This window comes from Varanus komodoensis, unplaced genomic scaffold (assembly GCF_004798865.1).
Source record: "Varanus komodoensis strain SLA01 unplaced genomic scaffold, ASM479886v1 scaffold14_1, whole genome shotgun sequence".
NCBI lineage: Eukaryota > Metazoa > Chordata > Lepidosauria > Squamata > Varanidae > Varanus > Varanus komodoensis.
In genome coordinates this window covers 11,016,788-11,037,876 of record NW_025335438.1, presented here as the reverse complement: position 1 = coordinate 11,037,876, position 21,089 = coordinate 11,016,788, and the positions used below count along the sequence as shown (strand labels likewise).

Genomic DNA, 21,089 nt, shown 5'->3' with positions numbered 1-21,089 from the left:
TGTATTGAGAAGCAGAATTCATAGGCTCAGATGCTAAAGTTCACTGTTTGAGTAAATCCTGGTCTGAAATTCAGGTTGAAGTGATCAACACAGAAATTATAAAAAAGCATGTAGTTGATTTAGAGAGCCAGGGTGGTGCAGTGGTTAAGAGCATGGGACTGGGACTCAGGCGATCTGGGTTCTAGTCCTCGCTCAGCCATGGAGCCAACTGGGTGACTTTGGGCCAGTCACAGACTCTCAGCCCAGCCTTCCTCACAGGGTTGTTGTTGTGGATATAAGATAGAGGAGGAGATGTAAGCTGCCTTGAGCCCTTTGTAGGAAAAAGGCAGGATATAAATCGTAATATAAATATATAAATATAAATAAATACAATTTAGTTAAGGGAAACATCCTGGGAAATGAGAGACTGAGCAAATATTCTTCCACTTGCTTGGTCCATAATGTCTCCTATTTAGGTAAATATGTAATTTGGTGGAATAGCTTTTACTATGTTAAGAATATGCTCCCAACTATTTCCATTGTACTTTTGATGATTATAATCTAGATGGGCAATTGTGATTTTCCTCATTCTATAGGTTTCTGTCACAGAGAAATATATACTTTTTCATAGTAAATTAGTGTTGTCTGGCTTGAGAGAAGTACTAGCCATGCTTGCGTGCTTGCTAGTCATGAAGTCGCGTCTGACCCATCGCAACCCCATGGACAACGTTCCTCCAGGCCTTTCTGTCCTCCACCATCCCCCGGAGTCCACTTAAACTCACACTGACTGCTTCAGTGTCTCCATCCAGTCACCTCATTCTCTGTCATCCCCTTCTTCTTTTGTCATCTATTGTTCCCACCATCAGGCTCTTGTCCAGTGAGTCCTTCCTTCTCATTAGGTGGCCAAAGTATTTCAGTTTCATCTTCAGTATCTGGCCTTCTAAGGAGCAGTTAGAGTTGATCCTCTGACTGGTTTGATCTCCTTGCAGTCCAAGGGACTCACAGGAGTCTCCTCCAGCACCACAATTCAAAGGCCTCAATTCTTTGGCACTCAGTCTTCCTTATGGTCCAACTTTCACAGCCATACATTGCAACTGGGAAAACCATAGCCTTGGCTATACGCACTTTTGTTGGTAGGGTGATGTCTCTGCTTTTTAGTATGCTGTCTAGATTTGTCATAGCTTTCCTCCCCAGGAGCAAGTGTCTTTTAATTTCTTGGCTGCAGTCACAGTCTGCGGTGATCTTGAGCCCAGGAAAATAAAATCTGTCACTACCTCCATTTCTTCCCCATCTATTTGCCAAGGAATGATGGTTCAAAATTATGCATGGTGTGGAGGAGCAGACATTTTCTCCCTCTCCTATAATACAAGAACCTGAGGTCATCCCATAAAGCTGATTGGTGGGAGATTTGGACAGTTAAAAGGAAGTACTTCGCACAGTGCATTGTTAAGCTGTAGAATCCACTGCTGTAGTTGATGAGCGACTGATGCCCACCAATCTGGATGGCTTCAAAAGGGGATTGAACAAATCCATGGAGAAGGCAACCCATGGCTTGACAGCTGCTATCAGATGCAGTGTGCCTGTGTACAGCAATTGCTGGGGAACAGGAGGGAGCGATTATATGCATATACTGCTTGAGGGGCCCTGTGGGGCAGTTTGCCACTGTGTGGCAAGGAATCCTGGAAGAAATAGATGAAAGTCTCATCCTGCATGGCCTTTCTTAGCTTCTTACACTTGTCCCTGAAGCCCAAAACACTCAACTGGGATTTGAATTTTAACACGAAGAGGGTTCTGTCCTCAAAGGCCCTGTATGCTCACTTGGTCAAGTGAATCACAGATGCAGTACATTCGTATATGGAGAAGAAGCTAGTCAGTTGGAGTGGGAAGGAATTGCTTAGACTAGCTCAAGGTCACATGCTTAATATGGATGCTCTCAAATTGGATTTTTTTCTTATATCTTAGTTCAGACTTCTTTGTACTGTACCACTTGAATATTAACAGATATATTCTGTATTCAGATATGTTAACAATTAAACACATTAAGGATAAAAGTCTGTGATATGTCACAAATCAATTTTATTAATTTAAACACAAAATGAATGGAGGAAAATTTATGTACACAATTGCAGACACAACACACTTTTGTACAATAAGGCCCAGACAAACATTTTTAAGTCAGCATTTTGACTACAAAATATTGAAATAAAGGAGAAAATGTCCATCTCTATTTTGCTTAAAGCAAACAAAGGAAAAGAAAAAAGAAAACAACAACAACAACTAATTACAGCCCCTGTCATGAATAGATCTGTGTATGTGCTTAACTTTACAGACTGTGAGTAGTCCCTGAACTGGATTGTTCTTGGTACACAAAGTCACGGAAGATGGGGGTGGGGGCATATTATAATCAAACAATTTGAAACAATCCACAGAATAATTATAAACCATAGCAGCAATATGCATCCTCCACAAAATAGATGTTGCCTTACAGCTCCTGTTGTTGCGTTGCTAGCAGCTGGCTTAAAAGCTAATTTATTTAACCAAGTGGGGGAGGCTACTAGAAGTGCGGTTTACTTCCAAAGAATCCATCAGTGGCCTGGTTCCAAGGATCAGGTCAAGAATTTAGACATGCAAACCAAGTGTAGATGTAACAAGGGGATTTCCTTAAACATGCCTGTTCATTTGGGGGCAGGCTGCAAAACTGTACATGCAGTCGCCCAGCTCCCTGCTCTGCAGATTTCACCTTTCTACCTTATTCATGGTAGGAAACCTGATATATTGGAGAAGCATGGTCATTTTGGTACTAATATATATGTTAACCATGGCTTTAGCAGGAGGGAAGAATTATCGATGGGGAAGAAAGAAGGTGTAGATGTGTTAACCATGGTTAACAAAGCCCCATTCATTCATTTAAGCAGATGACTTTTCTAAAATCGTAGGCAATAACACTGCCTCCATTTTTGTGATCTTCATATTTTACCAAAGATGGGTACAATTAAAATGCCATATGACCTACTTATAAACAGTCTAAACAAAATTGGCAATAACTATTTTACTGTGTCCATTGCCAGCAATGGGCTAACAGAAAACTCTGGTTACTGCTGTGAGAAAGGTAAAATTAAGGATGCACTAGAGATTTGCAAGTTTCTAATTTCAAACCAGATTGTGCATCTACAAAGAAAGAAAAATTATTTTGCAACGCTCACACATTTTCTCCAAGTTTGGAGTTTTTAGGAGCAGATATTTCCTTAGTTGTGATGCACTAAGGTTTCAGTAATCACTGTAAACCACATTTTATTGTGTTCTTGCAATTAAAAGAAGCCTGGGAAATATGGAGCTTTTCTACACAAGGCTGTTAACTATCTGTATCTACTTTCAGTTTTGTAGCCGACTAAGACCTGAAGAGTGTTTCCTCTATTGCCTTATTGCTGCACAACCTCCAGATGACAATGTGGTGCAGCAGAAAAGCACAAATACATGAGGAAATCTTGCCTTCTTTTGCTTTCACAATTAGATGATACATTTTTTCTCTTTTCTAAAAACACTTAGCAAAAGTGAGGGTTTCACATAGAAGTGAAACTGGAGGGTCATGACATCATCTAAATAACCTGTAAACAACCGCAACTAAGGAATGATGAGAATATGATATATGCCTCATGTAGAAAAGCCCATAGTCTAATTCAGCAGTTAACAGAGAGACACATTTACCATCATGTTCATCTCTTCCACATAATATTCCATGGTGTCATTTCAGGGTTGCATCAGAGCAGTTCATCACTAAACTACAACTCTGCACTTTTCTCAGCAGATTTCTGTGTGAAGGTGGAATCCTATATATGTTTAGACAGAAAGATCCTGCAACTCCCCACATTCTCCAACCAGCTTGGTTGGTTGGGAAAACTGGGAGTTGTAAGGCTGTTTTCTGCCTCAACATGTAGAAGGTTGTGCCCCTGATGTTTCAATATTATAGTAAGGAATTACTTTTTTTGAGAGAAGCAGGGCTGATAAAGTAAGAATACTTCCAGGTGATCCATAGTTAATATATATTGAATGGATCCCAGAAAGAAGATCTTCTTCTGTATTTAATGATAAAGTGGTTGCTTTATTTTTTAGTATTTGAATACATGAAGTTTATTTTTTTCATTAAGTTTACATAAATAGGACTGCTTTGTTTTGAAATCAGCCCTTTACTTTTGGAAGTAATGAGACGATCATTTCCCACATTCAGTGTTTAGCAGTAAAAACACAGGGCTGGCTTGTTATTATGACTAGTCAAGCCAGAGTGGGTGGTCACTGCAGCTTATAATAAGGACCAAGCCACCTCAACTGCAAAATAGCCCTGTTTGGACATTATGCTAAGCTGTACCCACCATGCCTTGAATATTCACAATGGCAGTCAGCATGCGCTATAATCCACTGAGGCTTAAATAAGCCATAGTGTGCTGTGGCAATCATGCAAGCAAAACCAATGGGTTGTATCCAGTGTTCTTCCACTAGCAGTAGCATCCTTTGGACAGAATTCTAGTTAGAATCGTCTCACCGGCAGGAAAGTACATATGGCAGGGGAAGAAAATTTTGGCCACTTTCTCAATCTTGCTGGAACCTTCAATGCCACCTTTTCCACTGCTCTGGAGGGTTCCCCAGCCCAAACCGTTTGGAACAATTTCATGTACTGGGTCTGCAGGACAAGGGAGGGATCTGTTGAAGTCACTTTCTTCCCCATTTTGTCTATATGATCTCTCTGCTGTGCTAGAAGGCTTCCACAGATGCTTGCCACTTTATCTTCAGGAGAAAAGTTCTGTATCCATCTCAATGCCATGAAAAGCACAGAATACTGCCCTTAATTTTCAGGTGTGTCCTAACAGTTTGCTTTGCATCAGTTGAGCATATACATGCACATTTAAACTGCTGCTTTTCTTGGCAAAGCACATGGGAAGCATGACATGTCATACCTCCATCTACATGTATTTCAGCAGGAAAAGTGACAATTTAACATGTAAACCATTTTCACCTGATGTGAGTTATATATATTTTGCACTCGGACCTATTTACTCAAGCACAAAATGTAAATGAGAAGCCAGTTAGTGATGAGCAGGCTCAAAGGGAGAGAGGTATAACTGGTGTTTTGATAGAATAGATTTGCCAAGGGAGAAAAAATATCTAGAAATAAAGAAAGATTAAAAAGTGATTCCTTATTGACACTTGACATCCATGCTTTTGGTCTTGACAAATTGATCTATAAAAATTCCATTATCTACATATTTATACACAATACTTTCATAAGGCACCGCACAATGGTTTGTGCACATACTGCCTCATACTTCACCAAAAAGCCTTGACTACCTTTCAATAGTATTTGCCTAAACAATATGTAAAACATCATCCATTCATTACAAATTTACACAAAAGATTCTTCCTGTACACGATTGTCTCAGTGATGTACCTTTTTGCTTAAATTAGACATACTTTAAACTACTTTGCAATGTGCTAAAATCAAAATTCATTCTGTATCAGAAAGCAAAGACGTGCTATACCCTTTCATTTATCATACATATCCACATTTAGGTGATGATGTCAAAACAGAGTCTGTTCATAAATAAGTAAAGCTTTACACAGTACCCTGGGTCTGAGAAACTAAAAAAACAAACAAAAGTAAACCTTTAGGAAATGTATCCATGGGATCTTTTTTAAAGCTCAGTCTTTGTTGTGCAATCAAGTTTGCTGCGTTTAAGAAGGTGTGAAGATTCTAGAAATCACAAAGCACTTCCCAGTCTCTTCACAGGTATGAACCTTTCAATGTAGCAAATGTGGTAAGGATACATTGTTAAAACATTCTCATCATGGCTTGTTTTCATTGGATTCACAGTACTCGAATCAACAGCTGTTTCTGAAGAAAGAGACATGCTCCTCCATTTACTGGAAGGGCAAAGGTTAAGACCAGTTGCAGCTGTACATCAACATGATGAAATCACCAAGTTCTGTAGCCCAGTGCTGACACAAGACACAGGCACACTGTTCATGGGCTTGAGGGAAGTTCTGGGGTTACAAAGTGCTACTATAAGTACTCCAGTTCCAAGGCATGATGAAGGGCCATAAGGTCAGAGTGGCTTGTGATCCTCCAGAATGGCATGGCATGCTGTGAACAACACAAACACAATGTAAGGAGACAAAGCTGCATGTTATTTTATGAGTTTAGCAGCATTTAGCTATTGCACATTGGAAAGCAAATGTGGTGATACCTGTAAAATATATAACAACATGAAGGGGAAAAAAGAAAAGCAAAACTTTACAATGTTTACAGAGGGAGGACATATTAAAACTAAGTATGAAAAATGAATGCACCATTTTAGTGCTTAGCTCGCCTTCTGGGATTTTTTACGTAGACATCCAGCTCCAAATGGAAGCCATCTAGAGATTGTTACCTACTAAAAATTCTAACTTTTCAGATAACAGTCTGAGTCTGAACAGGTCAGGTGCCCTGCGTTGCTAAAAGATAAAAGCTGTAGGACCTATGTCCTAAACATCAACACTTCTGCACAGACAGTGTCTTTTTGCCTTCCGTGTGCACTGTCAACAGCCAGAAAAGAACAAATGACTTACAATATAGTCATAAGGTCATAAGACAATTCACTACTCTGTAATTATATATTATATTAATCTCAGTACTATTATTTACTGAAATTAATTTGGTATTTTGTGTATTTACTGTGTTTTAAAACTATCCAATAAATGAAGTTCTCTGGGCAGTGTACAATACATTAAAACACGCATTACAAAGAACACCGATATTGGCTGTGAAGTTTTGGTCTTACATCATAGCTTTTCTGTGAAAAACATCAAGGAATGCAGCAAACAAGGAAAATTAGAATGGAATGCTTTGACTCTAAGATTTGCAGAACCAACTTGGGATGCAGTGCATAAAGCTACCCAAGTGCATCATCAGGGAACAAAATGTAATGTTGCTGTTATATTTGGATACACCAACCCTGCACATTTGTGCTGGCTATAAAGCAACATGGCAATATGTGTCACAGCTGGAATATAGAGAGTTCAGCGCAGGAGCAGAAGATGTAACCATTCACTGGGACTGCTTACTCTGCTTTCTATTGGCTCTTTTTGCACTGCATTTGAATCTCAAGCTATTGTAGCCCACTGTTCACCAGGAACAGTTTTTCACAGGGAGTGAAGGGCTGCAGGGGCCTGTACTGGTGGGCTACAAAAGTTGTCTTTGTTCTCATGAATGTCCATGTGCAGCCTTTGAAATCCTGCCCAAAGTTATTTAGCATATTCCCAAATATGTAATTCTGCCTGTTCCACAGTCAATTTTCCATCTGAATCACTGAAAAATATCAAAGATGAGCTAATTCAGGGGTAGGGAATGTGCTGCCCATAGGTATACTAAATGTATCTAGCATAACCTAGATATGGTTTCCAGTGCCTTAGCCCTTCCAATTTTATTTTGAACAGATTATTTGTCCTTTGGGGCTATCTACGCCTTCCAGAGAAGCCATTTTGTGGTGGTGTCCAAGACAGTTTCTCAAATGCTAAACTGCGCACAGGATCAGAAAAATTTCCTCTCAGCTGCTGAATTAGCAGTTTACTCATAACTTCTCTAAGCATCAATACAGTGAGACTTCTGATTATTTAGTACAACAAGTTCTCAGATCATACAGTTTAACAGCCTAATCTGAGAGCAGATTTTTCATCAGTAGCAGTCTGCTGGATTTTTATTATCTCAGATAGAGAAAAATTCATATAGCTCAGAGAGCAGAACACAGATATTGCCCAGAATGATACAACAGTTTGTGACAATAGCACGAGCTATATGAACCTATATGGAACCTATACCATAAGTATCTTTGCACAACAGCTGAATAAACCAAAGACTTGAACAACAGGAATAAACAGAGTTTATATAATCTATGAGGGTGATGATACGATTTTGAAACCTCACTATCATTATGATATAAAGCAGGCCTTTCAGTGCTGCAAAGCATCTTTTATATAACTCAGGAATGGGTAACCTCTGGATCTCCAGATGTTGCTGGAGCACTTCCCCAGTAATCCTAGACGACTGGACATGCTGAATGGTAGAGGATCCCCAGGTCTGATATAGCAATCACCTTTCATGCAGAAAATTCCAAATGGTCCCATCATGAAACATTTGACATTTAAATTGTAAATGCATTACGTTGCAGATCCTAATAATTTAGCTGTGTACAGCTCATTCTTGAATATTCATTTTAAAAGCAATGCACTGCTCAGTGTTGTCTTTATCTTTTGCTGTTATAGTAGAAGTCCACACAGAAACTACTATGCAGCAAAATATAAAATCTGTGATATACAGCATGCATTACCTCCTTTTTACTCTAAAGTAAGTGCAGAAGACTCTGTCTAAATTTGGACTCTAGCTTAAGAGACTGCTTGCTTTAACCTGACTTCTCTGCCCATGGTTCTTATTCAGGCTGAGGTCCTGACTCCTGCATTCTATATTGCCAAATGGTGAACCAAATTTTAATGGCTATCTGGACATAGCATTACTTTAATTGGCTATCAATTGGAAATAAGAATGAATTGATCCTGCTAAGCTATGGCTGAGCATCAGCCTTCTTTCCATAGGGCACCAGTGAGAAGGGGAACACTGTTTGATGCTGAAAATGGGTGGCAAACCATTAAAGAAGCCTAAAGCAGCCAAATCTGACTTCCCTTCAGATAAGAGTTAGCTGCTTTAACCTCCTGTAGTAATAGCAAACTACAATGGAATCCTAACACTGCCAGATTTGCTTAAGAACAAATGAGCTTTACCCTTTTTATGCCGTTTTAGTGGTTTACCACCAATTCAATGGCAAAGCAGCGATCTTTTAGCTGCTATGAATGTCCACAGCTTGGAAGCAGACGCTGCAGCAGGAGGTGGAAAGGGACATGTTGTGGCCCATGAGCTCTGTGTTGCCTATCCCAGTTCTCAGAGCTAAAAACTAGCGAGCACATACCGGGAGCAGCATGGCTGGAATTCAAGTACTGGGACGCTAAGCAGAAACATCCATGAGAATGAAGATGCACTCCCTTCCCGTTTTTATGTGATTCAGGTCTTATATTCTGAAGGAATATAAGAAGGAAGTGGCAATGGTGGACATGCAAGCCGGGCAGAGCAACCAAAGCAGTAATGCTCAGAAAGCCGTGTGAACCTCAAGACTTCCTTTGTCATCTTCCTCAGAGATGTCTGCAAAAGGTTCTTCCTCCAAATTTGTGCAAAATTAGGGATTGATGGATGGATCCATCTATTTTCATGTACTAACCTGAACAGGAGGTGCAAATTACATCAGTTTGCTTCCAAATGCAGACCAAATGATTTTTTAAAAACATCTCAACATATTTACTGTCAGAAGAGTCTGAAGAACCTACCTAAGCTCTCCTAACTTGCAGGTTTGGTATGTACCTTGGAAAGCTATTGCTTGGTAGTAAAAGGTCTACCAGTTTCAGTGTGTTGTTACCGTAATTTTTCATCTGCTCAGAAGAACAAGATTTAATATCTGCATCTAGATTAGCTTTTGAATCAAAGTCACTGTCACTGGACTTAATCACTTGTGTAAGTTGTACTTATGTGCTAATTGGCTGCACTTGGGTGCATGGGGTAAGAGGGAGATAGGGGCATAGTGTCAGAGAGAGTATAACTGAAAGAGGGAAAGAATAAAAGAGAATTGGTTAAAACCACATTTATTTCCTCTTAGCTTCTTCACTTTTTTGCTGTCATTTGGCTTTCCTAGGGCTTTGGTTCATGTTTTTTCACTGGACACCTAGGTTTCTTGTCAAAGAAGAGAAGCAAGTCAGGGTAACCCCTGGATGAGTCAACTGACTGCAGAAAGGGAACAATCCAGTCTATTCCCTGGCTATATTTTCCTGTACTCCAAGGCTGACTGTTGATGGCAAACTGAAAGACAACAAAAGTGGCTGCTGTGTATATCAAGTCAGATGAAGGGACAATACTTGAAGCCCACAGTGGAGAGGCAAGCAAGGCATGAAGACAAGAGTTTTTCTAATATATATGATTTCCTAGTGACTCCCTAGTCTGGTTTTAAGAATTATGCCTTTGAACTTAGAGTTCCAAGCAAAAGCTGATGGTGGATTGGTCACTACATGGCTATGAGTTTGTCTAAAAGGTAACGGTTTCCCCATGACATTAAAGTTCAGTCATGTCTGACTCTTGGGGGTGGTGCTCATCTCCATTTCCTACCTGAGGGAGCCAGCGTTTGTCTGCAGACAGTTTCCGTGGTCATGTGGCCGGCATGACTAAACACCGAAGTGCACGGAATGCTGTTACCTGCCCACTGAAGTGGTACCTTTTTATCTACTTGAATTTGTATGCTTTCATACTGCAAGGTCAGCAGGAGCTGGGACAAGCAATGAGAGCACACCTCGTTGTACAGATTCAAACTGTCATCCTTTTGATCAACCAGCCCTGCAGCTCAGTATTTTAACCCACTGCACCACCCACATCCCATGAATTTTGTCTAGCTCTTTTTAAAAAGCACTTTAAAGTTTCAATAGACTTGGTACATAAACATTTACTAAAGAGTGACTTTCAGTACAGAAGCTGCAGTGGTATATATCTGATTCTTTTTCCACCTGCCATTTATCACTGCTTTCAAGTCCAAGCTGGAATATATTGGTATACTGTATGGCTAGGACAACAGCTTTGTTGCTTATTATCCAGTCTCATCGAAATTACAAATGGAAAGCTTGTAGTCTCTGTATAATAAAACACCTTATAATATGGAAAATGGTTGTTGCCTAGCTATATTCCTACACACCTCTTTCATTTGAGCCCTAATCAAAAGCTCTTTTAAATTAAGACTTTCTCACACGCCACCTATGCAAGATTTTGCAAGAGACTCACGAAGACTGACAGCATAGTAAAACCTCTGCACCAAAGTTCATCCCACATGCAGTCTCAGATCATTAGGAGTTCAACAATGACCCTATCACTCTATTCATAACAGAATCTGATCCTTTTGGCCCATTTTAACAAATGCTCATTTGCTACATGAGAAGTAAATGTTTTCTAAGCAGCCCTATATCCCGGGTGGCAACTACAAATGTTACATAACCACACACTCATAAAGTGACTCCATACCCAAATGTCTAGGCTTGTTTATAAATGAAGACTCTATATACAGTCAGGCTATGCCAATAAGCCATCATTCTGGTAAAGAGTTACTGCTATATTCTGCATGTAATTTTAAGCTCATTGAGGTGTAGGAATTCCCTTGCCTGATAAATTCCTTCTCACTTTCTCTCTCAGGAGATAGACACAAAGATCGTGAACTCTAGGCAGACTCCTTACAACTTCACCTGCATCAACTATTTTGTGAGCTAGCCCAGATATGTTTTCCTCACTTACTTCTGCTGGGCCTGAATATTTTAATTGTCTTATAAAATGAGTCCACAGGAAATAGCAGCTTATGGAAAGGTGGTGATACCATGACTTACTCAATACAAGTGAAACAAAAGAGACTGTTGCATCCTGTGTGAATCATATTTCTTTTAATCAAGCAAAGGGGATACCTTTAAAATAGTTCATTTTAAGGAATATGTAATTTCCTTTTTCTGACAAATCCAGTTACAAGGAAAATTGCATAAAATTGAGCTGTTTGGTAAGTAGCTTTTTATGAAGGCTAAATAACGTCTAAAAACAGACATGTCATTCACGATTCAGAAAATCAGCATTGTTTTGTAATGTATAGCAACATCATTCTTTCATGAAATTTCAATATTTTTGAGCAGGAGAAATCAAATTAGACATTCAGAAATTGTTTGAACCTTCAGTAGATGACAATCTCAAGCTGAAGTGGAGCAGAACATATACATTTTAGAAAATACGGTAAACAAAGTTAGCTTTCTTCATAGCAGAAAGTTTGAGAATGAAAGATTGTTCCAACTTCACATTTCCATTCCATTTATTCTCCAGTGGCTACTAAATGTCTAAGGCTCCATTCAATAGTTTAACCATCATACCTGAGCTGGCATCAGGACCTGCATGGGATTTCAGGGAGGGAGAGATGAAACTAGACACATCAAGTTAGGAAACAGCTGGCACATGCTTGATTTCTTGACTGTCAGCTGGTGGTTGGAATGGGAATCTGGCTTGACCACTTGAGTCAAATAACAACTGGGATTGTATAAAATTAGTTTGCACAGTTTATAAATGTAGCTTTGACTTTTTCTTCTTTTTTTAGTTTGGGCTCTGACTATTCAGAATGCAAACTCCATTTGCATTAGAAAAGAACTAGGCAATTTTGTAGTTATATAACACCTGTGCTATGTTATAGATGTATGGCAGAGAGTGCACGGGTTCCAGCTCGCCTCTCTCTGCAACTCCATGCCAGCTTGGGTCAACAGAACTGAGAAACTGCATTGCTGTGGTGGGCAAAAAGCCAGCACAGTTTGTTCTTTCCCCCAAAGAAGCAGAGAAATTCAAGAAAAACCTCCCTGCTCATAGCTATGGGAGCAAAAGAACCACAGGGTGTTTTTTAATATTCTGGCCTTGAAGCAAAGCCACAATTGAAACCTTTAAGTTGAAGGCATATAAATATAGTCACAGAGAGCTTGAAAAGCAGTATTTTGAGGCTCAGGAAGAAGCTGAATGGTTGTAGGTTTAGGAAGATGTTTTTCTTAGGCATGAACACATATAGTTACTGAATTCCTTGTAGATATAATCCCGTTGAATTCACTGTTGTTTTGCCAGGGGAAAATCTGGCTGTTTCCTTGTATCCTAGATGGGAAAGTCCTTCCGGCAACAAACAACACATGAAAGCAATGGCTCTGGCGGGCTTCTTTAAGATCTGTTTATTTCCTAACTATGAAAGCTGTTTTAGTTATGTGTTGTGAAAAGCACTTGAAAAAACTGTTTATTTAGATATAGACAGATAAGAAGTGAAAGGACTTTTCTACCATTGTCACATAGAACAGAATGCTATTTGTGTACATTACAAAAATGGATTAAAAGTAAATGTTCTTCCCAATTTTAAATATTCCTTTGCAAATGTAAAGCTTTTAAGTAAAAAAGACTAGCAGAAGAATCTAAGACGTGTCCACTCAGAAATAAGCTCTATGCAATTCCTTCTGCCCCTCCCCACATCTTCTGCTCCAGACTTCAGTCTCCACGGCTGCTTTTCAGAGGGAAAGGGAATTGTCAGAAATGACACACAGATGCCTGACAATGCACACAGAGCAAGGGCTGTCCAAACAGGAATGGAACCATTCTAAAACAACACAAACTTCCAATTCAGACAGCCTACCAGGATACCATTGTTGATGGCATCAAAAGTCACTAAGAGAAGAACCAGTAGGAATGTACTCCCACACTTCTTTCTTCCTGCAGAGATAATCTCATAGGGTAAACAAAGCAGTTCCTATTCTGGAACCAGGCATAAAACCCAGCTGAAATGAGTCCAGATAAACCATGTCGTACAGAAGTATCTCAAGTTCAATCAACTTGGAAACTGGCTTAAAATTATTGTACCAATCTAGATCCAGTCCTGGTTTTACAAGGAGGTGTGAACCAACACCCATTTTAAAGAGATCAACAATTGGCCACCCCTTAAGAAAGCAGATATCACCTCTTTGATCTAAATCCTTGAGGATCAAGAATGTAGACAGATCCAAGCACTCAGTTCATATCACCAGGCCTCAACAACTGCAAATGGGCAAGATAGTGCACTGAAAGCTCCATTTATTCCTCAGAATCTGGTTTGCATCTTTTGTGGAGTTCAGCCTGCTACTTGATGCAAGAAATCTAAAGCTAAAGAATCCCCAACAGATGGCTCTTTAGCCCCTGTTTGAAGACTTCCAATGAGAGAGATCAAGACAGTTAGGATACAATCTTATGTATCCTACCTTACCTGGGACTAAGTAACCAGTACCTATAATGGGTAGACATGGATATTGTAATGCAAAGTTTCCACAATTAAAATGAAATTAACTAAGAATATTTATCTGGAAATGTAAAATCTTGCCTCATTACCTTCTTTGCTCCTTGTTCTTCTTCCACACCATCTCCTATAACAACATATACTACTTTCCTTCCAAATCTTTGAATTATACGCTCAAAACAGCTTTCTTTTCCTGAAAGAAAAGCATAAACTTCTAAATATTGTACATTTGAAGTATATTATCAACCCACAATTTTGTGAAACCAAGTCACATTTTATTTTAATTAAGAAACCAACTAATAAACAAACAGTTTATAGTGTAAACCATTAAATCAAGTGTCTATCTGCATTTTTTTATTTTCATGTTATCTACCGCTGATATTAGGAGAATGATCTGTTAAAATCCATATTTCGTCCTGTTTCTCCTCCCTTAAAAGCTTTTTGCTTTTCTGGTATTTTAAGCACTTATCCCCTACTTTTACTGCTAATTCCACTTGGACGAGGGAAGTGCTGTTTTTGACCTTCTGTACTTCATTCTACTTAACAATGTCATGTCAATGCTGCCATTTCCTGAAAACACTATCAAAGTTACTAGTGCATGCCTAGGCTCACAAATATGAGTATGACAGCCATCTTTAACAACAACAACAACCGACAAAACCAAGAACAACAACAGCAACAAGTTCACAATCCTGAAATATACGCGATCATGAAATGCATAGTACCAGGTACACCCTCAACAGGAATTGAAACCAAGCAAAGCAAGGAAAGGGTACTGATACAGATGAAGATAAGGCTTTTGAGGAGAATGACATGAAATAAATGCTCTCAGTCCATGAAATAAATGCTTCATCAGGCTTGGGATGGAAAAAGTACCGTGATTTTTAAGTAATATGACCTAATAAGATATTCAGAATACAGTTATGATGGCACACTTTTCTTGACTTTGCAGTGCAGTTCTCATTTCAAAAATTCCTACATTAAAGGAAATAAGTATTCTTGAGGAATTGGCATACAAAAATGTGTATCTTGAGGGAAAATGTTTAAAATTTAAATATTATTTTACACATTTGTTAAATGCTAAATATGTGATGGAATGGACATATCATTAAACATATGTGAAACAGACTAATCCATCTATCCCTACACAGTCTGAATGTGGAGATAAATTACATGAGAATTGTGATATACTGAGAAAAAAATACTGAATATTTAAATTTATTAGCATAGTTTAATATCCTCCTTCAGATTGATGATATCTGTGCTTATACACAATGCTTAGCATAGAAAAAAAATAGACAAACAGGAGAGCAGCAGCTGCAGAATGGCACCAAAATCAAGCAATCAAGCACATCTAAATTTTACCCTATTTATTTATTTATTTTCCAATTTATATCCTGCCTTTTTCCTACAAAAGGGCTCAAGGCAGCTCACATCTCCTCCTCCATTGTATCCCCACAACAACAATCCTGTGAGGTAGGTTGGACTGAGAGTCTGTGACTGGCCCAAAGTCACCCAGTTGGCTCCATGGCTGAGCGAGGACTAGAACCCAGATCATCTGAGTCCTAGTCCCATGCTCTTAACCACTACACCACACTGGCTACATTAATTACTGTAATTATATCATATATGTAATTTATTGTACAAAAAGTGAAAATGTAATTGTGCAAAATACAGTACTACAAAGTTCATATACAAAAGAAAGGGAAAATGCAAAGAAGCAGGACTAAATTTCAAAATGCACAAATGGAGAGCCATTCAAAGATGCAAAAATAGAGTAAGAATTCATGTCATCCAATGAAGTGCATTGGAATGGGCATTTCTGTGCATATGCAAAGCTTTATGCATCTTTGTATGGATCTTACCTATCCATTCCACTTACCTATTTTTGTTGCACTGTAAATATTCTCTATTGGAAATACTCCACATAAGCCATATAGCAAGACTTTTGCCAGAGCTGGAATAAGCTGAGTAGTCGTCACTAGAATATTCACACAATTTGTCCTATAAGAAAGTAAATCAAACAAATATTTTCAATTTATGTGTACTTCTATCCCTGATTTTCAAACTAGGATTGGGAAAAGGTGGGAGAAACAAGCTGAGTTGCGGCAGGAAAATGTTGAGAGACATTCCTGTGAAAGCCCAATAGCACAACAGTGCCTGCTACTGTGTTACTGCGTCCTGACACTGTCCTGGCAAAGCAGCATAGATAACACTGCATATTAAAAAGATGGAGGGTGCAATTCTGTACTGAAGACCTGCTAGCCGAAGGGATATAGCAGAGATAGACAACATTCACAACCCAGCGCTGTGCTGTGAGGTCCCAAAATTGTCAGTTTGCTACCAAATTTAATCAGTAAACCAATTTTCAAGCTAAATTTGGCCCTTTGGATGCTCAGCAGGTGCTATTTTCCTCTACAATATTTTAGAAGAAATGTGGGGTGCAGGCAGGGGAAGGCATAGGGGTTCAAACTGCATATTTTCCACCCATGGGCTATAGGATTCGACAGAAGCCCTTCCATGCTGGTGAAATACTAGAAAATTATTACCATGACAGATAAAGCAATGGAACACCTCAGACATTCTAAAAGAATGGGCTGCCAACATGGTTGGAAAAGGGTGGTGTTATAGGCAAATGCAGGCAACATGGGGAGAACAAACATTCACTGGATAACCCTTCAGTTCACAGCCACATCTCTACTGACAGCAAACCTAACCATGGTAGAAGGCACATTCCTTCCATCAATGTCAATGGGAAAGGCAAACATGGCCACCCTCACGTTGACAAATATCCACCCATATTACCACAGCAGAGCATAAGATAGGCTGTAGCTCAGCACCCAATGACAGTACACTACCACCAGTATATGAACTTCAGATGGAGAAACACACAATTGGGTGATAGGGTGTTTGCTGAAGAAGGAAGAAAGAAATATCTGAGCATGCACTCGCTTCAATGTAAAAGATAAAGGAGTTTAATGGAAGTTTAATCAGAACAGGCCATGACAGATGAGAAGAGTAGCGAATAGAGATATTACTGGGAGAGAAGTTGTAGACATATTTCTGTTAGGTGGAGAAAGAGAGTCCTTTACACCATTTGTACTTCTGTTTTTATATTTTCTAGAATGCTTGTGTAGAACCATAGGAAAGCCACATTTGGTCATATTGGGGGTAGACAGCCTAAGGCTACTCTGTGCGTGGTCTTTGGTTCTTTTTTGGCAGCCTGATCACCTGCAGAGTATGAGCTCAATAAAGGCCTGATGAAACTTAGTCAAGATCGGAGGGTGGGAAGTTGGAAAATTTGAGGGCTTATCTAAGATTTCAGTATGCTGGGCTAGGTTCATGTAACAGAGATATCCTATCCTCAAAATCCTGGAGGAGACACCAAATTAAGATCTCTATAGGATTTTGAGGAGGGCTGAATTTTGTTCTGGTAAGCTGGGCAACAGATTATGAGTTTTGAACTACAGCAGAGGTACTCAGTCAGACTCAAGGTAAATAAAGACCACTCAATAGAGAAAACACTCTCACTCTGTAAGAGTCCTGATGCAAAACCACTTTGGGTATCTCTTTGAGTACTGGCTTCCTTAGATTCAAATTTGTGCAAGAAAACAAAATGAAATGAAGTTGTGATTAAAAGGTGAATGTAAATTTGAAAAATTCAGAGATAAAAATTTCAGTGGCAATGAGATCAAGGCATTTGCACAAATGAAATATGTTAGGGCACACAACTCAAGAAGGGTGCTGTACATTCCCTAGGACAGGGCTGGGCAATTAATTTTCTTATGGGGCCACATGAGAAACTTTGACAGTTGTTAAGGGCTGGACCAGTACACTTACAGCTCTGCTCAATATATATCTCTATAAAAACAGTAAATGAAACATTACAATGATACAATGAAAATGTGAGCACAGAACAACACTATTTAATGAATATTCATAAAAACATTAACATTACATGAAAAGCAATTAATTCAATTCAGCAGATCCTTCAAAATAAAAGCAGTGCAGTTGTATTGCTTGCATCTATATTACGACTATATATATTTGCACTGACTTTTAATTTGCCAGTGACCTCATGTGGGCCAGTCAGGGTCAGCCATCCGGCCGGATGTGGCCCGCGGGCCATACAATGCCCAGGTCTGCCCTAGGAGATCCTGGTCGTGAGAGAAGATGCAGTTTATATATTTTATATGTAGGTGTTTTGTTTTATGGTTTAATGTTTAAATGGCTTGTTGCTACTAAAAGCACCGTGCAAGTATCTTTGAAAGCCAGGCCCAGGAAACATTGTCTGTCTATGTAAAAGCTGTTTCCTTTGTAGTACGAATTATTGTTGGAAGGCTGAGTTGAAAGGAATACCTCCTGCAGTGATTTTCGAGAAAGAACTGTAACTACTTATAGCTGTGCAAGTTTTCTTTGACGGATGCTCTAGGTAAAGACTGGGTGAAGACTGAAAGTAGTGAAGGTTTCAAACCACTGAGACTTGTGGGTAATCCCAGTATATTTGAGGTTAAAATCCTTGGGCTCATGAAGTCCTTGCTTTCGTTCAAGCAAAGCTGAGTCCAGCTGAATGGAACAAGTGACCAGGGAATGTGTGAAATCTTTCCTTTCTCATATCCAACCCAGCTTGCTGCTTATGAGTCGGTATGGAAAGGTAAAGAAATATATAGTCTTTTGAGTGGGCTATAGTCCTAGGAGAAGGACAAGTGACATTACAGGTCCTAATCAGTCTGGACGTCCTCAGTAAGTTTCTCCTGGATGCAAGCTCTGCGTGAACGATGAAAGGAGGGTAAAGAGTCACTTCCAGTTTAAAAACAGAAACTCTTTTCTTTCCTTAACTACAATTCCAAACTAGCAAGCATTTAGAAAATGGACTGGTATGAGGAAATAGAAAAATACAAGAAAATAGAAAAAAGGCACCAAGAATCTCATGTTAGGACTGTGAAGGACTCCCAATAAAGATTAAAAAATCAGTTAAAGAGATGAAAGGTGAGTTTTTCAAAAGAACAAAACCAAATTCAAAAAGTAAAATATTTGCAAACAGGGAGCAATTGACTGAACTTTCACAAAGGGAAGCACAAATGCACTATTACGCTCTTGTCAAGGCTTAAAAATTGCTCAAAGTGTAAAACCAGCATTTAAAGATTTAAAAGAAGGGGGATGCTATGTTAGATATATGTACAAATATGCTGCTTCTAAAGCATAGCTGAACTGAGCAATGGAACGGTGAATGCTCCACAGATCACATAGATGGGTTAGGAATGGCTCTAGTGCAACCGTCAGGAATGAATGGTGCTCTGACTGCAGCTCAGGGAGTACTGTGTTTTGTCCATAGCATAGGCTCCCAATTTGCTTAAAACAACAGATTTAGACAAGATTGTAGACACTGCAGAACATCTTATGACAATTATAATGTGTGTGTTGGGGGAAGCAACAGCTACTTTGACAACCCTTACTGAAACAAAGCTGATGACCTTGCAAATTGAAAGTAGAAAAGTAGATGAGAACAAGAAAAGCCACAAAGTGAAAAGAAGTAAGAAAGCCAGAGCCCTTTGTCTGTAAACAGCTAGGTCACTGGAAAATCAAGTGTCCATGTAATATTGTAGAAATGTTCAGGAGATTGTATTGTCTGTGGGCAGCTAGGACATTGAAGAAAGGAATATCCATATAGAAACAGGCAAACATTCACTCTGGTCCAGGTTGCCCAAGAATACCACTCATGAACACCAAGTTATGGAAGCTAGAGCAAGTGGGGAACAAACCCAAAAGAAATAGCTTTGCAGTGAGGCACAAACTGTAGAATCCACTTACCTAGAGTGAATCAGTGTGAGTGCTTTCAGTGCAAGTGTTAGCCAAGAATCAGTTAGGGCTTCAATCTCTGCTCTAAGCTGCAACCAAGCTTCTCTCTTTGCTGGACCCAGAAGACCTGCAAGGGGGTGGCGGGGAAAGCAAGTATATTTCAGCTAAGATCACTCACCACATGTCACCATTCTATTGAATATACAACCCTTTAAGTAGCAGAGGAAATACAGTCATGTTGAAAAGGGTGACAAATAATGAGGTGGTTATTAAGCAGGAGATAGCAGAACAGGCACTTGCCTCCAACATTATTTTTGTAGGTGTTGTAAATTTCTTTTACTCTTCTATATCGGAAGGCCAGTTTTCTCATCCAGTCCACTCCTCCACGCACACCCGTCGCTAAGCATAAATTAGCACTGGTAGCGGCTGCAGGGAAGCCATCTGTTCCGAAGTTATAGGTGCTGATTTAGTTGTGAGAAATTAGAAACAACAATAATCAGACTGTTCCAAAGTACAAAAGGTAACTTAACTGAATTGCAAAAATGAACAAAAGATGAATTATGCTAGAATTATTGCTAGTATTTAAAATATCAACATCACATTTTGCAATCATTGTATTTTCTGATTCAGTTTAGACTTACCTTAAATCTTGACCATTGTCATCTGATGAAACATCATCAATATGAACTTGGTCACACTCCTACAATGAAAAAAGACACTATATTTACTTTTATTTGACAATTGCAATTCAACAAATGTCACTGGAGAATTTTGTTTGCCTGTTAAAAGACATGCAAACCAATATTCGTTTTATGCTGCTATAACCAAATAAATATACACTGTTTTTCAGCACTATTCTTATACAGAATTGATGAAAAATCCTATTTGCATGTTTAGAAAGGAAGGAAATTAAAACAATCATCCTGTTAAGTTCCATGTATATTCTTGTATTCTTTCAGGTACCTTCAGACTTCAAGCTACTCAAAGCTGTTTCAGGCAGTTCATATGCATAACTAAAACCAGACATTTTGGTAAATGTAACATATTAGAAAAATTAAACCTGATGCTAACCACCAATGAAATTATGACCTCTGATTGCTGTTGAGCCACACACCAACACAGCCTGAGGCCAATGTTTCAGAATAGCACAGACAAAAAAAAAAAAAAAAAAAAAGAAAAAAAGAAAAGAGAAAAAAAATCTGTTACTTGTTTTCCATTCACCTGAGAGTTGTGATCGTCTTTCTTCCCCTACCCGTCCCATCTCTTCTTAATACAAGGAAACAGAAAATCCAGAGTACACCCAGAAAGTGTTAAATATCTACAAAATAACTTGTTTCCCTTTGAAACCACTGCACATAACTTAAGCCCCATACATTAAAAAGTGGC

The 21,089-nt window shown here is 39.0% G+C and overlaps 1 protein-coding gene across 3 annotated transcripts in view; it reads right to left on the bottom strand.

The window, feature by feature from the left end:
• Window positions 1-6,031: 6,031 nt before the first annotated feature.
• The window catches only part of EYA1 (EYA transcriptional coactivator and phosphatase 1), a 100,564-nt gene continuing 85,506 nt past the window's right edge, over window positions 6,032-21,089 (bottom strand). For all 3 annotated transcript variants that reach the window (XM_044424220.1, XM_044424221.1, XM_044424222.1), the window contains 6 exons: window positions 20,345-20,403; window positions 20,004-20,164; window positions 19,716-19,830; window positions 15,787-15,908; window positions 13,997-14,097; window positions 6,032-6,112 (listed from right to left, as the gene is read on the bottom strand). In XM_044424220.1, coding sequence (XP_044280155.1) covers window positions 6,032-6,112; window positions 13,997-14,097; window positions 15,787-15,908; window positions 19,716-19,830; window positions 20,004-20,164; window positions 20,345-20,403 — 639 coding nt within the window. The remainder of the gene's footprint in view (window positions 6,113-13,996; window positions 14,098-15,786; window positions 15,909-19,715; window positions 19,831-20,003; window positions 20,165-20,344; window positions 20,404-21,089) is intronic.